This window comes from Podarcis raffonei, chromosome 4 (genome assembly GCF_027172205.1).
Source record: "Podarcis raffonei isolate rPodRaf1 chromosome 4, rPodRaf1.pri, whole genome shotgun sequence".
In the NCBI taxonomy this organism is placed as follows: domain Eukaryota; kingdom Metazoa; phylum Chordata; class Lepidosauria; order Squamata; family Lacertidae; genus Podarcis; species Podarcis raffonei.
The window spans coordinates 9364977-9385567 of record NC_070605.1 but is presented as its reverse complement, the minus strand read 5'-3'; the positions used below and the strand labels follow the sequence as shown (position 1 = coordinate 9385567).

Below are 20591 nucleotides of genomic sequence, written 5' to 3'. Positions count from 1 at the left end.
ATGAACGAATTCCTATGCCCCACAAATAACCCAGTGATGCGTTTTAATTAAAAGGACACATTCTACTCATGTAAAAACACAGATTCCTGGACCATCGGCGGGTCAGATTTAGAAGGCGATTGGGCCAGATCCAGCCCCCAGGCTTTAGTTTGCCTACCCATGATCCAGAGGGACACCTGACCTCAAGGGAAACTTTTGTTAGGATATTTCCGTTCCACCTTAAAAGGGAGCAGGATGTTTGTGTCACAGCCTGCGTATTTCCTGTCTCACAGGATGTTTATGTTGTCAGTTGCTTTCGTTTCTCCTTTCTTGTTGCCTGAGCAGCCGGAGCAGGCGGTCATGGTTTCTTTGTTCTGACCAACGCTGAATAACCTGTAAATATGCTCTCCTGCTGTGCATCTTTTGCTGTGTGAATTCTGCTGATAGTGTGTGCACCAAGAATGTGGCTATGTTTTCTTGAGGCTTCGTGTCGCTGATTGCTGATATTGCCTGTCTACGGGAGATCGTCCGGCAGGAGCTTGGGGGCTCAGATGGACTTTATCTCCCTGGCAGTATCCCAACAACTTTGTGGGCCACATGCCAGTTTGAGTGAAGCAGCAGGTCTGGCTTTCACAGAAAAACAAAAAAGCATTTCTGTATACAGCAACACACCAACACAGGACCCAATCCATCCAAAGGTCTTGCCACAATTCAAGGACACATTTTAGCCAAGTGGAAAAAAGCGCACAAGGAGCTGGTATTGAGGCTTTTCTGGGGGTTTTTGACAGGAGGCAAGAACCTTATACACTATGAATTTTTCTTAATCCCTGTTGGCGGCAATCTTATTTCCCATAAGACTGAATTGCATACATGGTTCATGCGCTGAATGCTACCCCCCCACCTGTGCACAAAGCACTGGGCTACTGCCCCATCGAGCGAAGGAACACAAGGCAGCAGCCCCAATCGAGGGAAGACTTGGAACAGGCTAGGCAGCAGCTTTTGAGACTTCCAGGCACAGTTCCAGCTTTTTTCTGAAAGTATTTGGTTGTGCTGGGGTCCTAGATACTACAGCACACACAAAAGCTATCTGCGGAGTGTGCTTGGCTTCGATCTCGCCTCACCTGCTAGGCTTAAGCAAGTCAAGGGGTTCTCAGCCAGTCTCAGGATCTGCCTAGCGATGGCAACCCCTGCCTGGGTGGGTTGTGAAAATAGCACACACCTCCTCCTCCTCCTCCTCTGCCCGTGCAAATCCTTCCATAGCAAAATAGTACTATCCCCCCACAATAAGGGAGGTGTCAGGAGGCTTGGGGGATCCTCAAAATTTACAGAAATACAAAAAGGAATAAATTAGAGACGGAAAACACCCCAATGAGAACACAATGCAGACTGAAAATCAGAAAATTTGGCAGGATGTTCAGCCAGACCTGCATGAACTAAGACATGACTGGCTAGTTGGCACCTTGAACAAGTGCATTCCACACAAAGACACCTTGCTGCAAGAGAATGAGTGTAAGTCAAAATGGCAGCAGTTGTTTCGCTGAGGAGTCAGACTAATTCAAGTTTCCCACCCCATCTCTGCTGCTATCGGTTTTACAGGGATCGCCGCAAAAGGATTAAGAAATTGCTTTGATTCATACATTGATCTCAATGAGCTAGGATTGCTCGTGTTGCTAACACCTAGGAAGTATTCCTCCAATGGACTTTGCTTGTGCTAGTGACATCAGCATATAAACAGTGCTGGGACACAGCTAGAATGCAATTTCTGGTTGGTTGGAATCTCAAACAGCTACAGAAAAAGGGGCAGCAACTAAACAGCAGCTGTAACCAATGGGGAGAACAAAATCACAAGATCAAGGTTGGTGCTAATGAGAATGTTCATGGAACCTTTTGAACACATGGGTGACTCAATGGTGAAATCTGAGTTGGGGTATCAAAAAGGAACAAAACTAGAAAGTTTCAGATATTGGTTGGCCAGGATTTAGGTCCCAGAGTGGGCAAAAAAAGTAAGGTGAGCAGGTAACAGAAACAACCTGCAGCATGTTGTCTTTTTCTGATTTTATTAAAGAGATATTTGTACAAGACGCCAAACTCTTTGTTCCAGATGTTTTTAAACCTGCAACAGAAACAGAAGAATTAGTGAGTGGGGTGCTAATAGCCGTACCATGAACACAATCCCTGGGGCAACAGCCTGTGTTGTTTTATCCCTGTAAAGCAGGTACAGGCAACCTGTAGCTCTCCAGAGGTTGACAGACTCCCACTCCCATTAGCCAACAAAGCCAGTGGTGAGGGATGATGGGAGTTGTAGTCCTGCAACATCTGGTGGGCTGCAGTTATAAAGCATTAAATGCACTGATTGCCCTCTACGAAACACATGCAGCCAAGATTTACACTGCAGCTCACACCCAACATTTTCTCCCGACAACCCGTGAGGAATAAAGCAAAGCGACTCACCCCTTATGCCGTGGGGACGGGCTGCGGCATGGGGGGCTGTTCTGGCTTTGTGCCTTTCTGCTCCGAGATGGGGGTGGTGGGCAAGATCTCCTCCTTGGGCTCCACAATGCTGACGTGGTCTGGCAAGGGCTTCTTGGGGCCAATCTTCCCGCTTGGGTCCCAGGGAAGCATGATTTTCACTTTAATGCCCAGCACACCTGGAGTAACAAGGAGACACTGTCAAGAAAAGCTGCCTGGGCCTTCATTCTGTCTTAAAGGTAAAGGGACCCCTGACCATTAGGTCCAGTCACGGACGACTCTGGGGTTGCAGCGCTCATCTCGCTTTATTGGCCGAGGGAGCCGGCATACAGCTTCCGGGTCATGTGACCAGCAGGACTAAGCCGCTTCTGGCGAACCAGAGCAGCGCAAGGAAATGCCGTTTACCTTCCCGCTGGAGCAGTACCTATTTATCTACTTGCACTTTGAGGTGCTTTCGAACTGCTAGGTTGGCAGGAGCAGGGACCGAGCAACGGTAGCTCACCCCGTCGCGTGGATTCGAACCGCCGACCTTCTGATCGGCAAGTCCTAGGCTCTGTGGTTTAACCCACAGCGCCACCCGCGTCCCTTCATTCTGTCTTAGGCATAGGCAAACTCGGCCCTCCAGATGTTTTGGGACTTTAACTCCCACCATCCCTGACCACTGGTCCTGTTACCTAGGGATCATAGGAGTTGTAGTCCCAAAACATGTGGAGGGCTGAGTTTGCCTATGTCTGGTCTTAGTCTTTGCTGTCCTTGTATAGAGCAGTATTGGGGAGTTTGGTGTTTCAGAACATTGTCCTTGGGCCCCTCTCACACCTCTGCACCAATGTATGAAAAATAAACAAACCAGAAAAGACTCTTGAGACACTTCTGCAGGCTGGTTCAGAGGCCGTGAAACTGAGCTTTCAAGGAGTTACACGTTCAGTGCTCCCCCCTCAACACATAGCGATTCCTTCCCTTGGTTTGAGGCAAACCAGTGTGCAATTTTGTCCCAACCAGCAACTATTGTATAATAACAACTTTATTATTTATACCAAGCTAGCGTAAGAAATGAGGTTTTTAAGCACTGTTAGCAAGACAGGTGCAAGCTATGACAAGACAGCCAACTATGGTTTGCCTCAAACCAAGGAAGTAGGGGCACGGATAAGTGGAAAGGTCATTGAAGGCTCAATCATCTAGTGCAGGAGTCTGAAACCTTAGGTCCAAATGCTGTCCTCTGTATCTGGCCCCTGGGATTTCTTTCCCCAGACCACACCCTTCACTGGCCCTGGCTGTGAACTCTTGATAATGCTCCTTGTTCCCCTGGATTCAGGGCAGAAAGATATATAATAATAAAAAATAATAATTATACCCCGCCCTCCCCAGCCAAGACTGGGCTCAGGGCAGCTAACAACCGATATAAAAACAAATTGATTGAAATACAACTTAAAAACAAGATTAATATACAACATTAAAACACAGCCTCATTTCAACGGAAACTCAAATCAAAACTTTTTGGGGGATGAAAACGTCAAAATCTTCACCAAGGCTAACTATCCAGACTGGTCCTACATGGGCCGGAAAAAAGCCTGGGAAGTCCCCAAACAGGAGTTCCATCACAGGAGAAGGGAAAAAAGAGGGAATCAAATGGATTCCAAGCCAAAGGCCAGGCAGAACAACTCTGTCTTACAGGCCCTGCGGAAAGAAATCAGATCCCACAGGGCCCTGGTCTCATGAGACAGAGCGTTCCACCAGGCCGGAGCCAGTGTTGAAAAGGCCCTGGCTCCGGTTGAGGCTAATCTAACTTCCTTAGGGCCCTATGTTAAGAGTACACAGAAGTTCCCACACGGTGCAGAGGTAACAACATCAGCTGTTCTTCCTGCTTTTGCCTCTGGCCCCCTACACCACTGGCACGTGGCCCTCCAGAAGGGAACACTCAAGGAGGCTGGGAAAGGCCAAAGAAGGTTCCCCACTTCTGACCTACTGCCAAACCATGGCTTGACACAACATGGGAACCAGCCCGGCTTGACTACGAAGCAGCTGGGGGTTAAAGAAGGCCCAGAATCTTTTTAGGAACAAGAAAGCCAACTGGGGGCTGGCTGAGAGATTGCCTCCCCCCTCCCACTCACCTTGTCTGAGGAGGACGTGGCGGACAGCCGTGTCGACGTAGTAGTTGACGGGGTCTCCGCTGTGGATCATCAGGCCATCCACGAATTTCATGGACTTGGCTCGCTGGCCACGGAGCTTTCCCGACACCACCACTTCGCAGCCCTTGGCTCCACTCTCCATGATGAAGCGGAGGACACCATAACACGCCCTAGAAGAGAAGGAAAACTCTCCGTTGAACTGCGCTGGGCGTTCTCCTCTGATCTACTGCTTTATTATCAAGTTAAGCAGGACAAACACCCCCCACCCCCATAGACTTCCAACATTGGACTTCATCCGCAATACTCCCTTCTCAGACAAATGCCTCAAGATCATCCAATGAACAGGACGCCTCTGTTGGGAGTACCCAAGAACAGCGCCACAGAACGTGGCACTGAGCGGTTTACTCCGAGCAGGATGGCGGCCGTTTCTGACTCGTCATCGTATCATCACTGAAGGGTTTTTTCTTTTCTTTTTTTTAATATAATATTTTATTCAGTTTTCACAACGAAGAAATTATAAGAACAACAATAAGAAAAACACAAAAAAACACAAAAGCACAAATATACAAACAATTAACATAAGATAGAAAAAGAAAAAGAAAAACAAAAAACCCTCTTTTTTCTTTTGTCCACTTTAGTTAACTTATTATCCTGACTTCCTCACGCCTCCCTTTTTTGTATTCCACTTAAAAATTGGTTCAGCAAATTCCTATCTTATTGGTTAGTCCTTAATTATTTTCCTCACATATTTCACATCTTTTAACTTCAAACTTTCATCTAATATCAATCCACTCTTACGTAATCTTTTACTTTATTTACTAGAACCCCTTCATTTCATTTCAATGTCATCAACATTCAAAAATTTTACAATGTTTCTGTAAGTAGACTTTAAATTTCCTCCAATCTTCTTCCACCAACTCTTCTCCCTGATCTCGAATTATGCCAGTCATTTCCGCCATTTCCATGTAATCCATCACCTGCACCTGCCATTCTTCCAAGGTGGGTAGATCTTGTGTCTTCCAATGCTTTACAATGAGTATTCTTGCTGCTGCTGTAGCATACATAAAGAAAGTTCTATCCTTCTTTGACACCAATTGGCCGACTATGCCCAGGAGAAAGGCCTCTGGTTTCTTCGAAAAAGTATATTTAAATACCTTTTTCATTTCATTATAGATCATTTCCCAGAAGGCCTTAATCCTTGGACACGTCCACCAAAGGTGAAAGAATGTACCTTCAGTTTCTTTACATTTCCAACATTTATTATTGGGCAAATGATAGATTTTTGCGAGCTTGACTGGGGTCATGTACCACCTGTACATCATTTTCATAATATTCCCTCTAAGGGCATTACATGCCGTAAATTTAACCCCAGTGGTCCACAACTGCTCCCAGTCAGCAAACATAATATTATATCCTATATCTTGTGCCCATTTTATCATAGCAGATTTTACCGTTTCTTCCTCAGTATTCCATTTCAACAGCAAATTATACATTCTTGATAGTGTCTTAGCATTGGGTTCTAACAATTCTGTTTCTAATTTTGATTTTTCCACCTGGAAACCAATTTTTTTATCCAAATTATAAACCTCTCTTATTTGAAAATAGTGTAACCAGTCTCGCACCTTCTCTTTAAGTTTCTCATAGCTCTGCAATTTCAATTTGTCACCTTCCTGTTCCAAAATTTCCCAATATTTTGGCCATTTGGCCTCCATATTAAGTTTTTTCAAGGCTTTCGCTTCCATAGGTGATAACCACCTTGGGGTTTTACTCTCCAAGAGGTCTTTGTACCTTATCCAGACATTAAACAGTGCTTTCCTGACAATATGGTTTTTAAATGCCTTATGAGCTTTAACCTTGCCGTACCACAAGTATGCATGCCACCCAAATACATTATCATAACCTTCAAGATCTAAAATGTCTGTGCTCCCAAGAAGCAGCCATTCCTTCAACCAGCAAAAGGCTGCTGATTCATAATAAAGTTTAAGATCTGGCAGGGCAAACCCCCCTCTGTCTTTAGCATCAGTAAGTATCTTAAATTTAATTCTGGGCTTTTTGCCCTGCCAGACAAATCTAGAAATATCTCTTTGCCACTTCTTGAAACAGTCCATTTTGTCAATAATTTGCAATGATTGGAACAAAAACAGCATTCTTGGCAATACATTCATCTTAATAACAGCAATTCGACCAAGCAAAGAAAGCTTCAAGTTCGTCCAAATTTCTAGATCTTTTTTTCACTTCTGACCAGCATTTCTCATAGTTATCTTTGAATAAATTCACATTCTTAGAAGTCATGTTCACCCCCAGGTATTTTACCTTCTTTACTAATATTAAGTCTGTCTCCTTCTGAAACCTCTCTCTCTCAATCGGCGTCAAATTTTTCTCCAAAACCTTGGTTTTTAGCTTGTTCAGTTTAAAACCTGCCACTTGACCAAATTCCTGGGTTAGTTCTAGAGCCCTCTTGGTACTAGATACTGGCTCCTGTAATGTCAATACTAGGTCATCTGCAAAAGCTTTAAGTTTATATTGTTTAACTCCGACCTGGATACCTTGAATCAAGTGGTCCCTTCTAATCATATTTAGCAAAACCTCCAGGACCGAAATAAAGAGCAATGGGGAAATTGGGCAGCCTTGTCGTGTCCCTTTCTCAATTTTAAATTCCTCTGTCACCACGTTATTGACTATCAATTTAGCCTTTTGTTCAGAATAAATCGCACCTATACCATTTCCAAAGTTTTGTCCAACCCCCACCCCCTGAAGATTTTTCTTCATAAAACTCCAAGAAATATTGTCAAAGGGTTTTTTCTTTTCTTACAAGGGTTGCCATTCAATGAGGCTCAAGGAAGAGGCCATACTTTGGGGGAATCTGGCAAGGCAAGTTAGCTCGAGTAGAAACAAGAATCTCGCAAATTCGTTGTGGCATAAACTTGCCTGGGTCAGGGTTTCGCCACTCTGCTCTCCCATTCCCTATGCTGAACATCAGATTGCAAGCTCCCCAGGGCAGTCTTCACCTCTGAAACAACATGCTACAGAAATAATTTTGCCCATTACGCAGAAGAGAAAGGAGCAACTGCACCAGTGCAGAGATGAGGGGTGCGTTAAGGTGGGACTTATTCAGCCCAATGTGTTGATTATAAACATCTGCAGATGCATAATTAAAACTCCAGTTTTCTAAAAGGAATTGCAAAATGATTAGACGGAGTGTTGCTTGCTTACCTGCGGACAGCAAGGCCCCCCAGAAGCTTGTAACGCAGCGACTCTGCTTGAGCAATGGCGCACAGCCCTCTCGTGGCCACCTTCTCAGCGTACAGCTGGAAAAGAAAGCAGGAACATTTTGTCCATTTTTTATTTTTGCAAAGTTCAGGCTTGCAGGCACCCCTGTTGCTTTACAGGCTCATCTTCACTTTGCACCCACGAACTCTCTGAAAATACTTACATGACCTTAAGGGTTTGTAGGTGTTCTCCTCCGCTCCACAGGCTGAGCCAAGGCATCCCATAAACACACCAGTTTTCAGTGCATGGCCCACTTATGCTGTGCCTTGTTGCAGTATCATGAAAATGCGTTTTAAAAGCCAGTTTGGTTCCAGAACCGTTGGCCAACTTGGAGATGCCACCGCTGAGACGCTTCCAAGGGTGGAAAGTGTCTACGGAAAGCTCAACCAGGTGACTCAACCTGTTTGGCCAATACTGGGCAAAAACATCATTCCAGACATGCCAAGCACAGAAGGGGCAAAGGGGCTAAAAACTTAAAAAGAAATTAATAGTAAGAGGGCCATATACGGAAGAGATGGAAACACAGCACTAGCTGGGAAGCTAACAGGTGAGAACTTCTCTTAACACAGCCCAGCACCTTCCAAATGTTTTGAACTACAATTCCCAGCACCCCCAGCTACCATGGCTGTGGCATAAAAGTAGATTCTTACAGCTTTGTAAAGCTCACTAATGGTTAACATAGGTGTTTGGCGAGTCCAGCAGCTATATGAAACTTGAAAGGGTAATTAAGTTTGCAAATTTGTTTTAGATTCGCAATTCTGATGGTTAGGGGCTTTGCTAATTTTAACCCTCATCCATCCAGATTTGAAGCCTCTGACCTTTGCAGCCAATGTTCCAACCTAGTCTCCTGCAACCCTCCAGATGTTTTGGGATCCAGCTTCCAGCAAACACAACCTCTGGCCATACTGGACTGATAGATGTTATGGACCACTGACAGCTGGAAGGAGGGTGGCTGGCTAGACAAGGCTGCTCTTGTCTCTGAAAAACAACCCCATTCTTGTAGCGTTACAATCACATCAGCCTAGATCAATAAATCAAAACCAGTTTGAGGAAATACTCCCCAAACCTTGACTCGCCCTTCTCAGACAAATGCCTCAAGATCATCCAATGAACAGGACACCTTTGCCCAAGCAGCCACACACAGCACCACAGAACGTGGCGCTGTGCTGTTTACTTTGAGCAGGGGGGTGACCATTTCTGACTCGTCATCAGATCATCACTGAAGGGGGAACTTCGCACACAATAAGCAGAGTGTGAAAACCTGGGCAGCCGTTACCTCAACGCTTCCTTCGGGAAAGCCAAATCGCTTCTGGACAACAGCAGTCAGCTCACGAATACGGCGCCCTTTCTCGCCCAGAACATTCTGAGTTCTGAAAGAAGGAGCAAAGGCAAGGCATTAAGTCTTCACTTAAGATGTTCAGATATTTTAGTCTACATTTTGAAATCGCTGAAATAACATGGGGTACTCTAGGAGTTATCATTACTGAGAATGTAAGAGGCAGGTTGCTTGATCCAGCAGGTTTTTCCCCTTTTAGAAACAGTGTGTAAAAGCAATCATTTGTCCTGTCCTAACTCTGACACTGCCAGAGTTTAACACATTAAGAGATGTTAAACTGAAGGAGCTGATCATGTGAGTGTAGGCTGATATGGAGGAAGGGGTGAGTTGTTCCCAGTTACATTAGGCTGTGCGTTTACGACCTGGCGATGACTCACTCTTAGCAAAAAGCAGCCCTTGGGTCAGCACGCAGGTTGGAAGGGTCTACCATTGTTTTTCCACATCAAATCATTTGCAGCAAATGTAATGGAGGCCCAGCTCTTAATTAAATCAATTTTATTATACAGTCCCTGACCCATTAACAGGAAGAAGGACAATAGTATTTCCAACATAAAATGAATTAAAACTACAAAACCACACATTTTAAAAAGGAACTAAGCTACACGTAAAACTGATGAATCCCTCATTAATTTTTGCTGCAAAAAATCCTGAAAATGCTAGAAACATGTTGTTTGACCCAACATGGGTTAGATTTCCAGGTACAGCAGCACTTAGGCCACCCCTACCCTGACGGATCACAACCTCAGCCAATCAGCCTCAGCCAGCATGACCAAATGTCAGGGACCAGGATAACAGTCGTCTACAAGAGTCAGAGGGCATCAACACGCAGAAGGCCAATCTAGACCAGTATTTCACCCTGCAGTTCATGGAAAAGTATTGTCTGAATCTGGATCTATGACCAAGTGAGTCCAAGTGGCTCCTGAACCTGTGGTTTTTGAAAAGGGTGAGGAATACAAAGCAAGCTGTCTGCTTGTACAGAGCAATATAGGGAAACCATGCAAACCACAGCAACTCTTCTGATCCAACTCAAACATTCAGGAAGAAACCATTCCTATTCAACAGGAATGCAGTAGATGGTAAAAATGCAGAAGAGGGGCTGCAGTGGCAGATCATGTGTTATGCATAAAGAAGGTCTCAGGTTCAACCCCTAGCATTTCCACGTAGGGCCAGGGATATTCTCTGTCTTAAACCCTGGAAAACCTCTGCCAGTCAGTGTTGACAATACAGGGTTAGATGATCCAATGGTTGGCTTGGTAAAAGGCAGCTTCCTATATTCCACCCCAAACTTTGATGGTTTTCAAATACATGAGCCCTACATTTACAGACCCACCCAATATTCCTGCAGTGTATACATGTCTGTAGTAGGTACTGGCTTCAATATTTCAATTGCCTCCTGGATTCAGTCAAACCACCCTACATGAACACACCACCAGACTTTTGAGTTATCGCAGCAGCAGAGTTGTTCGCCCACCACCAGACACGTAGATGCAAGTCACCTGGTTGCAAGGATGATGATTTCTGTCCTGGTTGGGGTAACTCTGACCTCCACGCCAGAGTAGCCATCTTCAGCCAGCTCCCGAGTCAGGAATTCATTCAGTTCAGCTTTGAAGATACCATCAGCCACAAACTACAAACAGCAAAACAGATTATGAGAAGCCAGCAGCAGTTTAACCCTGCAAACCCCAGGGGGAAAGTCTGGTTTAAAAAATAATAATAATCGACAAGCAGTTACTATCTGCTGGGCCTGATGTGCACCAATCCTGCCCAGTGCATGTGCAGAATAACCAAAAGGCTCAGAATTTCACTCAGAATGGAAACGGAGTGGATTAAGAACCACCCAAATTTCTGCCGTGACTCTTTGAAGAACCTTAGCTAAGTGATATAGTTACACTTCCCAGAGTGGTTTAACAATCAATCCCTCTTCACAGGAAACTGGGAACTGTAGTTTTCTACGGGAGAATAGGGGTGTCTAATAACTCTCAGAACCCTTAATAAATTAGTTCCAGGGTGCTTTGGGGGAAGCTCTGACTGTTTTAAGTGGTATGATCCTGCTTCCATGTACAATGTAGATATGAGCGCATGTGCACACACACACACAAATTTCTTGATCGTGCTGTCCATAAAACCAGGTTGCCACTTTTTAAAAGAAATCTTAGCAGAAATCTTGTACTTTTGTCTACCACGAATGAATGCTTTCATATACAATGTAGATGGGGGCGCACACACACACACAAATTTCTTGAACCTGCTGTCCACAGAACCGGGTTGCCACTTTTTAAAAGAAAACTTTTAGCCGAAACCTTGTACTTTTGTCTACCCTGAACGAAGGCAATGTACTACCCTGTCAGAGCAGCAGCATGCAACAGGAAAATAATGCATTAGTGACGCCAAAACAGGATGCACCCATGCAAGAAGTCCCCTTTTCCTGCAAAAACTCCTGGTCCTCCAGCACTTCATTTAGCTTCCGGGGACAAACCTAGCAATTGCTCTTAGCCCTGACAGCCCCCCAGAACCTCCACGTGGAAAAGCAGCATCCCTGCCAAATATACCAGGCACCGAGATACTGGTGCTTTAATGGTCTCCAAAGGGCACCCATCTGAGACTACATAGAGTCACAGACCCTTCTTATTTATTTGGGAATAGGAGTTTGGTACTAGAATGCAGCCTCTTATCCTTTTTCCATTAAAGAAAGCCATTTCTTCGCACTCAGCAGCGAGAGCACTTGCGTTGCGTGCAGAAGGCCCCAGGCTCAACCCCCAGCGGCCCCTCGAGGCGCCTTTTTGAAGGTCCCCCTTCCCCAAAACCTGGAGAGCTGCTGCCAGCCAGTGCAGGCAATATAGGCCCAGGCAGACCAATGGCCTAAGCGGGGCATGGCGCAGGGTCCTGTGTTCTCCTGGGCAAACCTTTGAGGGCCTGGAGCGGCCTTCTCTTCTCCCCCAGCCCGGCCTGTCCAGGGCCCACCCGGCCTCTGCCTTGCCGCCATGTTCTTCAAGCCAGGCCCAGCCGGGAGACCGGCCTCAATCCGCGTCCATCCGCCGGTCTCGCCCCGACGCCGGCCCCTCCGGAGACCTCAAACCCCACAGCTCGGCCCTCTGCTCCTCATCCCAGTCTCATTTCCCCGCTCCCGGCCCCGCGGCTCCGCACCGGCCCCCGGGCTCCCTCACCTTTCGCTTCTTGGAGATCTGCACCGCCATCTTGAGCCGAGCAGCCCGGGCTGAAAAGAGGCCGCTTCCGCCGCCGCTGAGGATTATAGGGCGGGCAGGTCGCTTTCCGTTGGCTCGCGGGTGTCACGTGGGGGGAGCCGCTCTGCATGCTGGGAAACGTAGTAGACGTCCCTTCGCAGCGCGGCTCGTGGCACATGCGGGATTTCGTCGCGTCCCTTCGCTGTTTCCCATTGGACCCCCGCAAGAGTGCATCATGGGAAATGTAGTATTTCTGTGTTCCCCCCCAAAGAAAAAAATTAAAAGGAGTTTGGCCAGACTTTGCGGGGTCGCGGAGTGAAATATTGTTAAATGAGCGCAAAGATAATTCACAGCAGCACACATTAGTCACTTGAGGGAAGTATGGCCATATAATAGAATATGAAGGGTTAATAGGCAAATGAAACCTCCAGGAACCTCCAAGAACTTGGAAAACTCAGCAGTGGCCAGAGGATTGGAGAAGATCAGTCTACATCCCAATCCCAAAGAAGGGCAGTGCCAAAGAATGCTCCAACTACCGCACAATTGCACTCATTTCACACGCTAGCAAGGTTATGCTTAAAATTCTACAAGGAAGGCTCAAGCAGTATGTGGACCGAGAACTCCCAGAAGTGCAAGCTGGATTTAGAAGAGGCAGAGGAACCAGAGACCAAATTGCAAACATGCGCTGGATTATGGAGAAAGCTAGAGAGTTCCAGAAAGACATCTACTTCTGCTTCATTGACTATGCAAAAGCCTTTGACTGTGTCGACCACAGCAAACTATGGCAAGTTCTTAAAGAAATGGGAGCGCCTGATCATCTCATCTGTCTCCTGAGAAATCTTTATGTGGGACAAGAAGCTACAGTTAGAACTGGATATGGAACAACTGATTGGTTCAAAATTGGGAAAGGAGTACGGCAAGGCTGTATATTGTCTCCCTGCTTATTTAACTTATATGCAGAATTCACCATGCGAAAGGCTGGGCTGGATGAATCCCAAGCCGGAATTAAGATTGCCGGAAGAAATATCAACAACCTCAGATATGCAGATGACACAACCTTGATGGCAGAAATTGAGGAGGAATTAAAGAACCTTTTAGTGAGGGTGAAAGAGGAGAGTGCAAAATATGGTCTGAAGCTCAACATTAAAAAAACGAAGATCATGGCCACTGGTCCCATCACCTCCAGGCAAAAAGAAGGGGAAGAAATGGAGGCAGTGAGAGATTTTACTTTCTTGGACTCCATGATCACTGCAGAAGGTGACAGCAGTCACAAAATTAAAAGACGCCTGATTCTTGGGAGAAAAGCAATGACAAACCTAGACAGCATCTTAAAAAGCAGAGACATCACCTTGCCAACAAAGGTCCGTATAGTTTTCCCAGTAGTGATGTATGGAAGTGAGAGCTGGACCATTCAAGAAGGCTGATCACCGAAGAATTGATGCTTTTGAATTATGGTGCTGGAGGAGACTCTTGAGAGTCCCATGGACTGCAAGAAGATCAAACCTATCCATTCTGAAGGAAACCAGCCCTGAGTGCTCACTGGAAGGACAGATCCTGAAGCTGAGGCTCCAGTACTTTGGCCACCTCATGAGAAGAGAAGACTCCCTGGAAAAGACCCTGATGTTGGGAAAGATGGAGGGCACAAGGAGAAGGGGACGACAGAGGACGAGATGGTTGGACAGTGTTCTCGAAGCTACAAACATGAGTTTGACCAAACTGCGGGAGGCAGTGGAAGACAGGAGTGCCTTGCGTGCTCTGGTCCATGGGGTCACGAAGAGTCGGACACGGCTAAACGACTAAACAACAACAATAGGCAAATGAAACCTCCAGGAACAGAGGCAGTCTACCTTTAAGTGCCAGACGACAGCGACAGCCAGCAATGAAGAAGCTGTTTGTGTACTTGCATTGGCATCTGGCTGGCCGCCTCCAGAGTATTTTGGAACAGGTGGCCTGATGCAATAAGAGGAAAGGCTGTCGCTCCACTAGTACAGCATCTGTGTTTCCTGTTGTCAACATCTCTTTTCAATAATTTCAGGTAGGGGTGGGAGGAGAGAGCCCGGCCTGAATCCCCCAGAAAGCTGCTTCCGGCCAGTGCACACAATACTGAGCTACATGGAGGTTAAAGAAGCAACAAGGGGCTAATCTATCTTTGACTCCTGGTATTTCCCGCAGTGAATAACCATAGTTTAATGGTCCCGAGCCCTAAGGAAGTCAGACTATCCTCCACCAGGGCCAGGGCCTTCTCAGTGATGGCTCCGACCTGGTGGAATGCTCTGTCCCATGAGACCAGGGCCCTGCAGGATTTAATTTCCTTCCTCTGGGCCTGTAAGACAGAGTTATTCCGCCTGGCCTTAATTTGAATTCAGCCTGATCTTTTATTTCCCTTCTCTTCCCTCCACCTCCCCTTTTATTAAGATTACCCGCTCTGGGATCCCACAGCTAATTCTCCCCTGGCCTCCTCGCTGTCCCAAGTAGGACCAATTCAGCCAGCCAGCCCTGGGGATTATCTAATGCTTATTAGATGGATTTCCCCCAAATTGATTTTTGAATTTTATTGTTATTCATGTTTTTATACTGTATTTTATGCTGCTTTTACAATTAAGTGTTTTAAATTTGTTGTTAGCCGCCCTGAGCCCGGTTTTCTGAACCAGGAAGGGCAGGGTATAAATAAAAAAATTATTTATTATTTTATTTATTTAGAGAAGGATCTGAAATATTTTCCTTGAAGCTCGAATAAGTTTCATTCCGGATTGTTTTATTTGATGTTTTGATGTGTTGTAAACCACTTTGAGATTTCCCCCCCCCCCTTTAAAATATAAGGCGGTATAGAAATGAAATGACTAATAATAATAAATTTCATTGTAAAAAAAAAAAAGGGTGCCTAGCCATTTCATTGTGCTGACCATAACCTAGGTTTAAGGTGCCATTTGGCGATTAGCTTCTACATCTGAGTTTCCAAAACTGCTCTGGAACTCTTCCAGCTCTGCAATTCTATGATTCTATGTATCTTTTTTTAAAGAAAGGAAAATTTCTAGATATGACCACAGTGAGGCAGTCCCTTCCTGCAGAATAAGATGCATGCTTTGCTTAGCCTAAGATAGACACATTTCCCAAGGCGGCGGGTGGACTCTGTGCTTCCTTAGAAGCTGATCAGGGGCTTCCTCAATGAGAGGACAATCGAGAGAGAAGATTTCCTAGAAGACAAGAGGCCCACAAACCTCTAGTGACGTACAGCCAATCGTTGGTCTCAAGCATCAGACATATGCTGAGCCACCAAGGTCACACATAGGAGAGAACTTGAGCCACTGACAGCTCACCATTGTCCACAGTTGTCACTGGTTCTGTGGTCCAATTGCTTCCTCCTCCTTTTCAGCTGAAATTGACACTCCTGTTGTTGTAAGCCAGAAAATAGCTTATCTCCTGAGTTTACGCCAATAAAACTCAGAAACTTGAGGAGTTAGGAGTCCAGCGTTGATTATTGCAAAGCAATAGGTCACAATCAAAACAAAAAAAAATTTTTTTTTCCTTCCAGTAGCACCTTAAAGACCAACTAAGTTAGTTCTTGGTATGAGCTTTCGTGTGCATGCACACTTCTTCAGATACACAAGGTGCTACTGGAAGGGGAAAAAAATTTTTTTTGTTTTGACTATGGCAGACCAACACGGCTACCTATCTGTAACTGGAACAATAGGTCACAGTCAGATCGTTCCGCAAAACTGTGAAATAAAAAATTTAAGGTCTTATATATATAATAAATGTTTGTAAATGTACCAAGCAAACACGTACATAAATATATAAACCACATGTCTGAAGCAGCACAGGAAAACAGCCCTGGAACCATCTTGACTCCCAAACTGACCAAATGATTTCTCTGCAAGGTCAAGGAAAATGGAAAAGCCTCCCCATTGTCTTTTCATTCACAAACCCTGTCTTAAGGGTATGTCTGTGTATGAATAGGGTGAGCCTGTGACCTGGCTCAAGAACTAAGTATTTATCATTACAAAAGACTGGCCAGGCTCCCCAGGGTATCCAATCAAGTAAGCATTAACAGGTAACTTGCCAGACAGTAGATAAACAACGCACTCGGATTTCTGTTGTAGACTGCCCTTTCTGTGATTTATGTATGATGTGTCTGGGGGTGGTTTTGAACTCCAGGGCGAGCAATTTAAAATGTCTATATAAGGGCGAGCACACCTTGGTTCGGGGTCCCCCTCCTTTCCTGCGTGTGAAGGGGGCACCCTGTTGCAACAGTTCAATAAAGATCAGGCTTCCTAGCTGCTTTGCTTCTCAATATTCTCTGGTTGGCCTCTGTTATTTTCTCTAACCGATGGAGAACCTGCAAAGGACTCTATAAGGGCTCTTGTGTCCCCCGTAAAGGAATAAGGGCAGATTTTTGTTTATTACAACTGCAACCTCGCCCGGTGGTCCAGGTAGTGATATTTCAAACAAAGCATTTCAATTTTCACCAATCTTATACATCATTACCTCATTTTATGTTTAATACACATGCGCAGTAAAAAGGTAAAGGTAAAAGTACCCCTGCCTGTACGGGCCAGTCGTGTCCGACTCTAGGGTTGCGCGCTCATCTCACTTAAGAGGCCGGGAGCCAGCGCTGTCCGCAGACACTTCCGGGTCACGTGGCCAGCGTGACAAAGCTGCTCTGGCGAGCCAGCACCAGCGCAGCACACGGAAACACCGTTTACCTTCCCGCTTTAAAGCGGTACCTATTTATCTACTTGCACTTAAGAGTGCTTTCGAACTGCTAGGTGGGCAGGAACTGGGACCGAAAGACGGGAGCTCACCCCGCCGCGGGGATTCGAACTGCCGACCATACGATCGGCAAGTCCTAGGCACTGAGGTTTTACCCACAGCGCCATCCGCGTCCCTACATGCGCAGTAAGCACTGGTAATTTCTGCTGATTAAGTTCTGATTCCCACCGTGTTCTGTTACATTGTGTAAGTGTGCATGTTGGGAACCTGTGGAGCCATTTGCACCATGTAGCAACTTATGTTCTAGCTTTGAGCTGAATCTTTGTGGTTCATGTATTAGCTGTATTTCTGCCCCAATTTGGGGGGGTTGGCAACTTGCAAAATCATGTTTCATAAAGTAACAGGCTACCATAACTTCTCTATTAGAGGCCGACTCAAGGATTTACAGGGGTACACGTTATCACATTTATTGTGGCCCTTTGGGCCACTGCCACACCGTGACTAAAGCCCTATAGATGAAGCTGTGAGAAGATGCAACTTCAGGCCTCTTGTGCAAAAAAAAAAAAGGCATCATAATGGCACCTGAAACATGTCACGGCTAAAATGGCCGCTGTTTCTTTAATGCGAATAAAGCTGGGTCAGCATGACTCAGCGGCCTGCACCAAGTTGTATATATGTGGTATATGTATATCACATATATATGTATAAATGTGAGAAATATATCTGAAGAATATATGTGAGAAATATATCTGTGTATCTGAAGAAGTGTGCATGCACACGAAAGCTCATACCAAGAACTAACTTAGTTGGTCTTTAAGGTGCTACTGGAAGGAAAAAAAATTTTTGTTTTGAATATGTGAGAAATGTTAGTTTGTGCTGAGGCTGGTGTTTGGGTTGGTTGTTTGGTTAGTGCTGGTGTGTATAGTTATTCAGTCGTGTTTTGCACAAAGACTTTTAAGAATAAAACTCTGCAAGGATATTCTCGTGGACTCTTTTTGTGCCGACAAGGGTCCGAGGACCAGGCTGAAGAGACAAAGGGAGGTCAGAACCCTTTCCTTCTTTTTTTTTGCTTTTTACAAACACTGACAAAACAGCCATGGCTTCCCTCAAAGAATGCCGGGAACTGTAGTTTGAGAGACAGTGTTGTGTAGTGGTTAGTGTGTCGGACTAGGACCAGGGTTCAAATCCTCCGCTGAGCCAAGTTGAAACTCACTGGGTGGCCTGCAGGGGGCAGTCACTGGTTCTCAGCCCAACCGACCTCACAAGGTTGTTGTGAGAATTAAATGAGGAGAGAGCTTTGTGGACCACCTTGAGGTCCTGGACGGTAAAGGTGGGATTTTTTTTTATTATTATCGTTTTTATTTGATTTTCCACATACAGTGGTAACTCGGGTTACAGACGCTTCAGGTTACAGGCATTTCAGGTTACAGAATCTGCTAACCCAGAAATAGTACCTCGGGTTAAGAACTTTGCTTTAGGATGAGAACAGAAATTGTGGCGTGGCGGCAGCAGGAGGCCCCATTAGCTAAAGTGGTGCTTCAGGTTAAGAACAGTTTCAGGTTAAGAACAGACCTCCAGGACGAATTAAGTTCTTAACCCGAGGTACCACTGTATAAATTTATAACAAAACCAAATACATATCCATACAAAGAGATTTCTCTGAATCTCAAGACTTCGCCCCATCCCCTCCGTTGGTCCTATTGGCAACGTTTTCAACTGCACATGATTTCATAATCTATATTTTAAATCTATCCATATTGTCCATAGTATTTGTTACATTACAAGTGAGATTAAAATCCTGCTAATGTTTTCATCCTTGAGGCCCATGGACTGCAAGAAGATCAAACCTCTCCATTCTGAAGGAAATCAGCCCTGAGTGCTCACTGGAAGGACAGATCCTGAAGTTGAGGCTCCAATACTTTGGTCACCTCATGAGAAGAGAAGACTCCCAACAGATTAAAGACACAATAAAACATCAAACATTAAAAACTTCCCTAAACAGGGCTGCCTTCAGATGTCTTCTAAAAGTCAGACAGTTGTTTATTTCTTTGACATCTGATGGGAGGGCGTTCCACAAGGCGGGAGCCACCACCGAGAAGGCCCTCTGCCTGGTTCCCTGTAGCCTTCCTTCTTGCAGAGAAGAAACTGCCAGAAGGACCTCTCTGGATCTCCATGTCTGATGGGGGTGGAGACGCTCTTTCAGGTATACTGGACATTGCAGAGAGAGAGAGAGAGAGAGAGAGAGAGAGAGAGAGAGAGAGAGAGAGAGATGAGTTGTGCCTTCCTAAAAGGGAAGATTTCCATTCATAACCCCCGTTTGGAGGGTAGAGAGTTAATAGTCATAGCAAGAGTCCACCGGGCTCTTCTCTTATAAACAACAAATACAGTATATAGTAAATAAACGGCTGCTTTCCTTGGTTGTCGGCCGCAGCCGAAGCAAGAGGAGAAGGTCAAGGAGGCAAAAACACAAAGCGCAGATAATTACAGGCTCGTATCCTGTCCCCAGCAAGGGCAAACAAGCAGAGCACAGTCCCCCTTCAGACCTTCTTATTTGGACCACGCGAATATTCATGCGAGGCTGCCTTGATTTCTCCGCTGCCAAAGCAAAGACGGCTGCAACACAGACCCAGCTTTGTTCGCTGAGAAAGAGGTCTCTGCAGAAAGCTGCAACGTGTAGTGGATTGTAGCAGTTTGAGCACATCCGGGAAGGCAGGGTTCTTGCTTTCAGAGAAAGCGCCCCAAGCTCAGTTGGCAGGACTTTGCATGCAGAAGATCCCAGGGGTTCAATCCTCAACGGCACCTTCTTCAACACAAATCCTCAACGTCAACTTCGTTGGACTGGTCGTGTGGTTTGGATGCCTGATTATCGTCTTCCAAAGCAACTACTCCGTTTAAAGAGGCTCTCAAGGCAAATCTTTAAAAATGCAGTACAGAGGTACCTCGGGTTACATACGCTTCAGGTTACATACGCTTCAGGTTACAGACTCTGCTAACCCAGAAATAATACCTCGGGTTAAGAACTTTGCTTCAGGATGAGAACAGAAATTGTGTAGCAGCGGCGCGACGGAAGCAGGAGGCCCCATTAGCTAAAGTGGTGCTTCAGGTTAAGAACAGTTTCAGGTTAAGAACGGACCTCCAGAACAAATTAAGTGCTTAACCTGAGGTACCACTGTATAAGCACAGAAAATGGGGAAACATGCCATTCACATTTTTCCAGATTTGAACCAAGAAGAAGAAGAAGAAGAAGAAGAAGAAGAAGAAGAAGAAGAAGAAGAAGAAGAAGAATTTGGATTTGATATCCCGCCTTTCACTCCCTTTAAGGAGTCTCAAAGCGGCTAACATTCTCCTTTCCCTTCCTCCCCCACAACCAACACTCTGTGAGGTGAGTGGGGCTGAGAGACTTCAGAGAAGTGTGACTGGCCCAAGGTCACCCAGCAGCTGCATGTGGAGGAGCGGAGACGCGAACCCGGTTCACCAGATTACGAGACTACCGCTCTTAACCACTACACCACACCTAAT

At 45.6% G+C, this 20591-nt stretch overlaps 2 protein-coding genes and 2 non-coding genes across 5 annotated transcripts in view; all 4 read right to left on the bottom strand.

Moving 5' to 3' along the window:
• Positions 1-20591, bottom strand: part of FCHSD2 (FCH and double SH3 domains 2) — a 376100-nt gene that overhangs the window by 172240 nt on the left and 183269 nt on the right. The gene's annotated exons all lie outside the window — the stretch shown is intronic.
• RPS3 (ribosomal protein S3) lies at positions 2020-12471 on the bottom strand. Its single transcript, XM_053385409.1, has 7 exons — positions 12345-12471; positions 10677-10807; positions 9121-9214; positions 7788-7882; positions 4557-4744; positions 2431-2627; positions 2020-2092 (listed from the first exon to the last, which is right to left on the bottom strand). Exons 1-6 carry the CDS (start codon positions 12372-12374, stop codon positions 2434-2436), a joined length of 732 nt encoding a protein of 243 aa, XP_053241384.1. The 5' UTR covers positions 12375-12471; the 3' UTR covers positions 2020-2092; positions 2431-2433.
• Positions 4881-5030, bottom strand: LOC128413270 (small nucleolar RNA SNORD15). Its single transcript, XR_008330292.1, has one exon. It is a non-coding gene; the product is annotated as a small nucleolar RNA SNORD15 (small nucleolar RNA).
• Positions 8921-9069, bottom strand: LOC128413271 (small nucleolar RNA SNORD15). Its single transcript, XR_008330293.1, has one exon. It is a non-coding gene; the product is annotated as a small nucleolar RNA SNORD15 (small nucleolar RNA).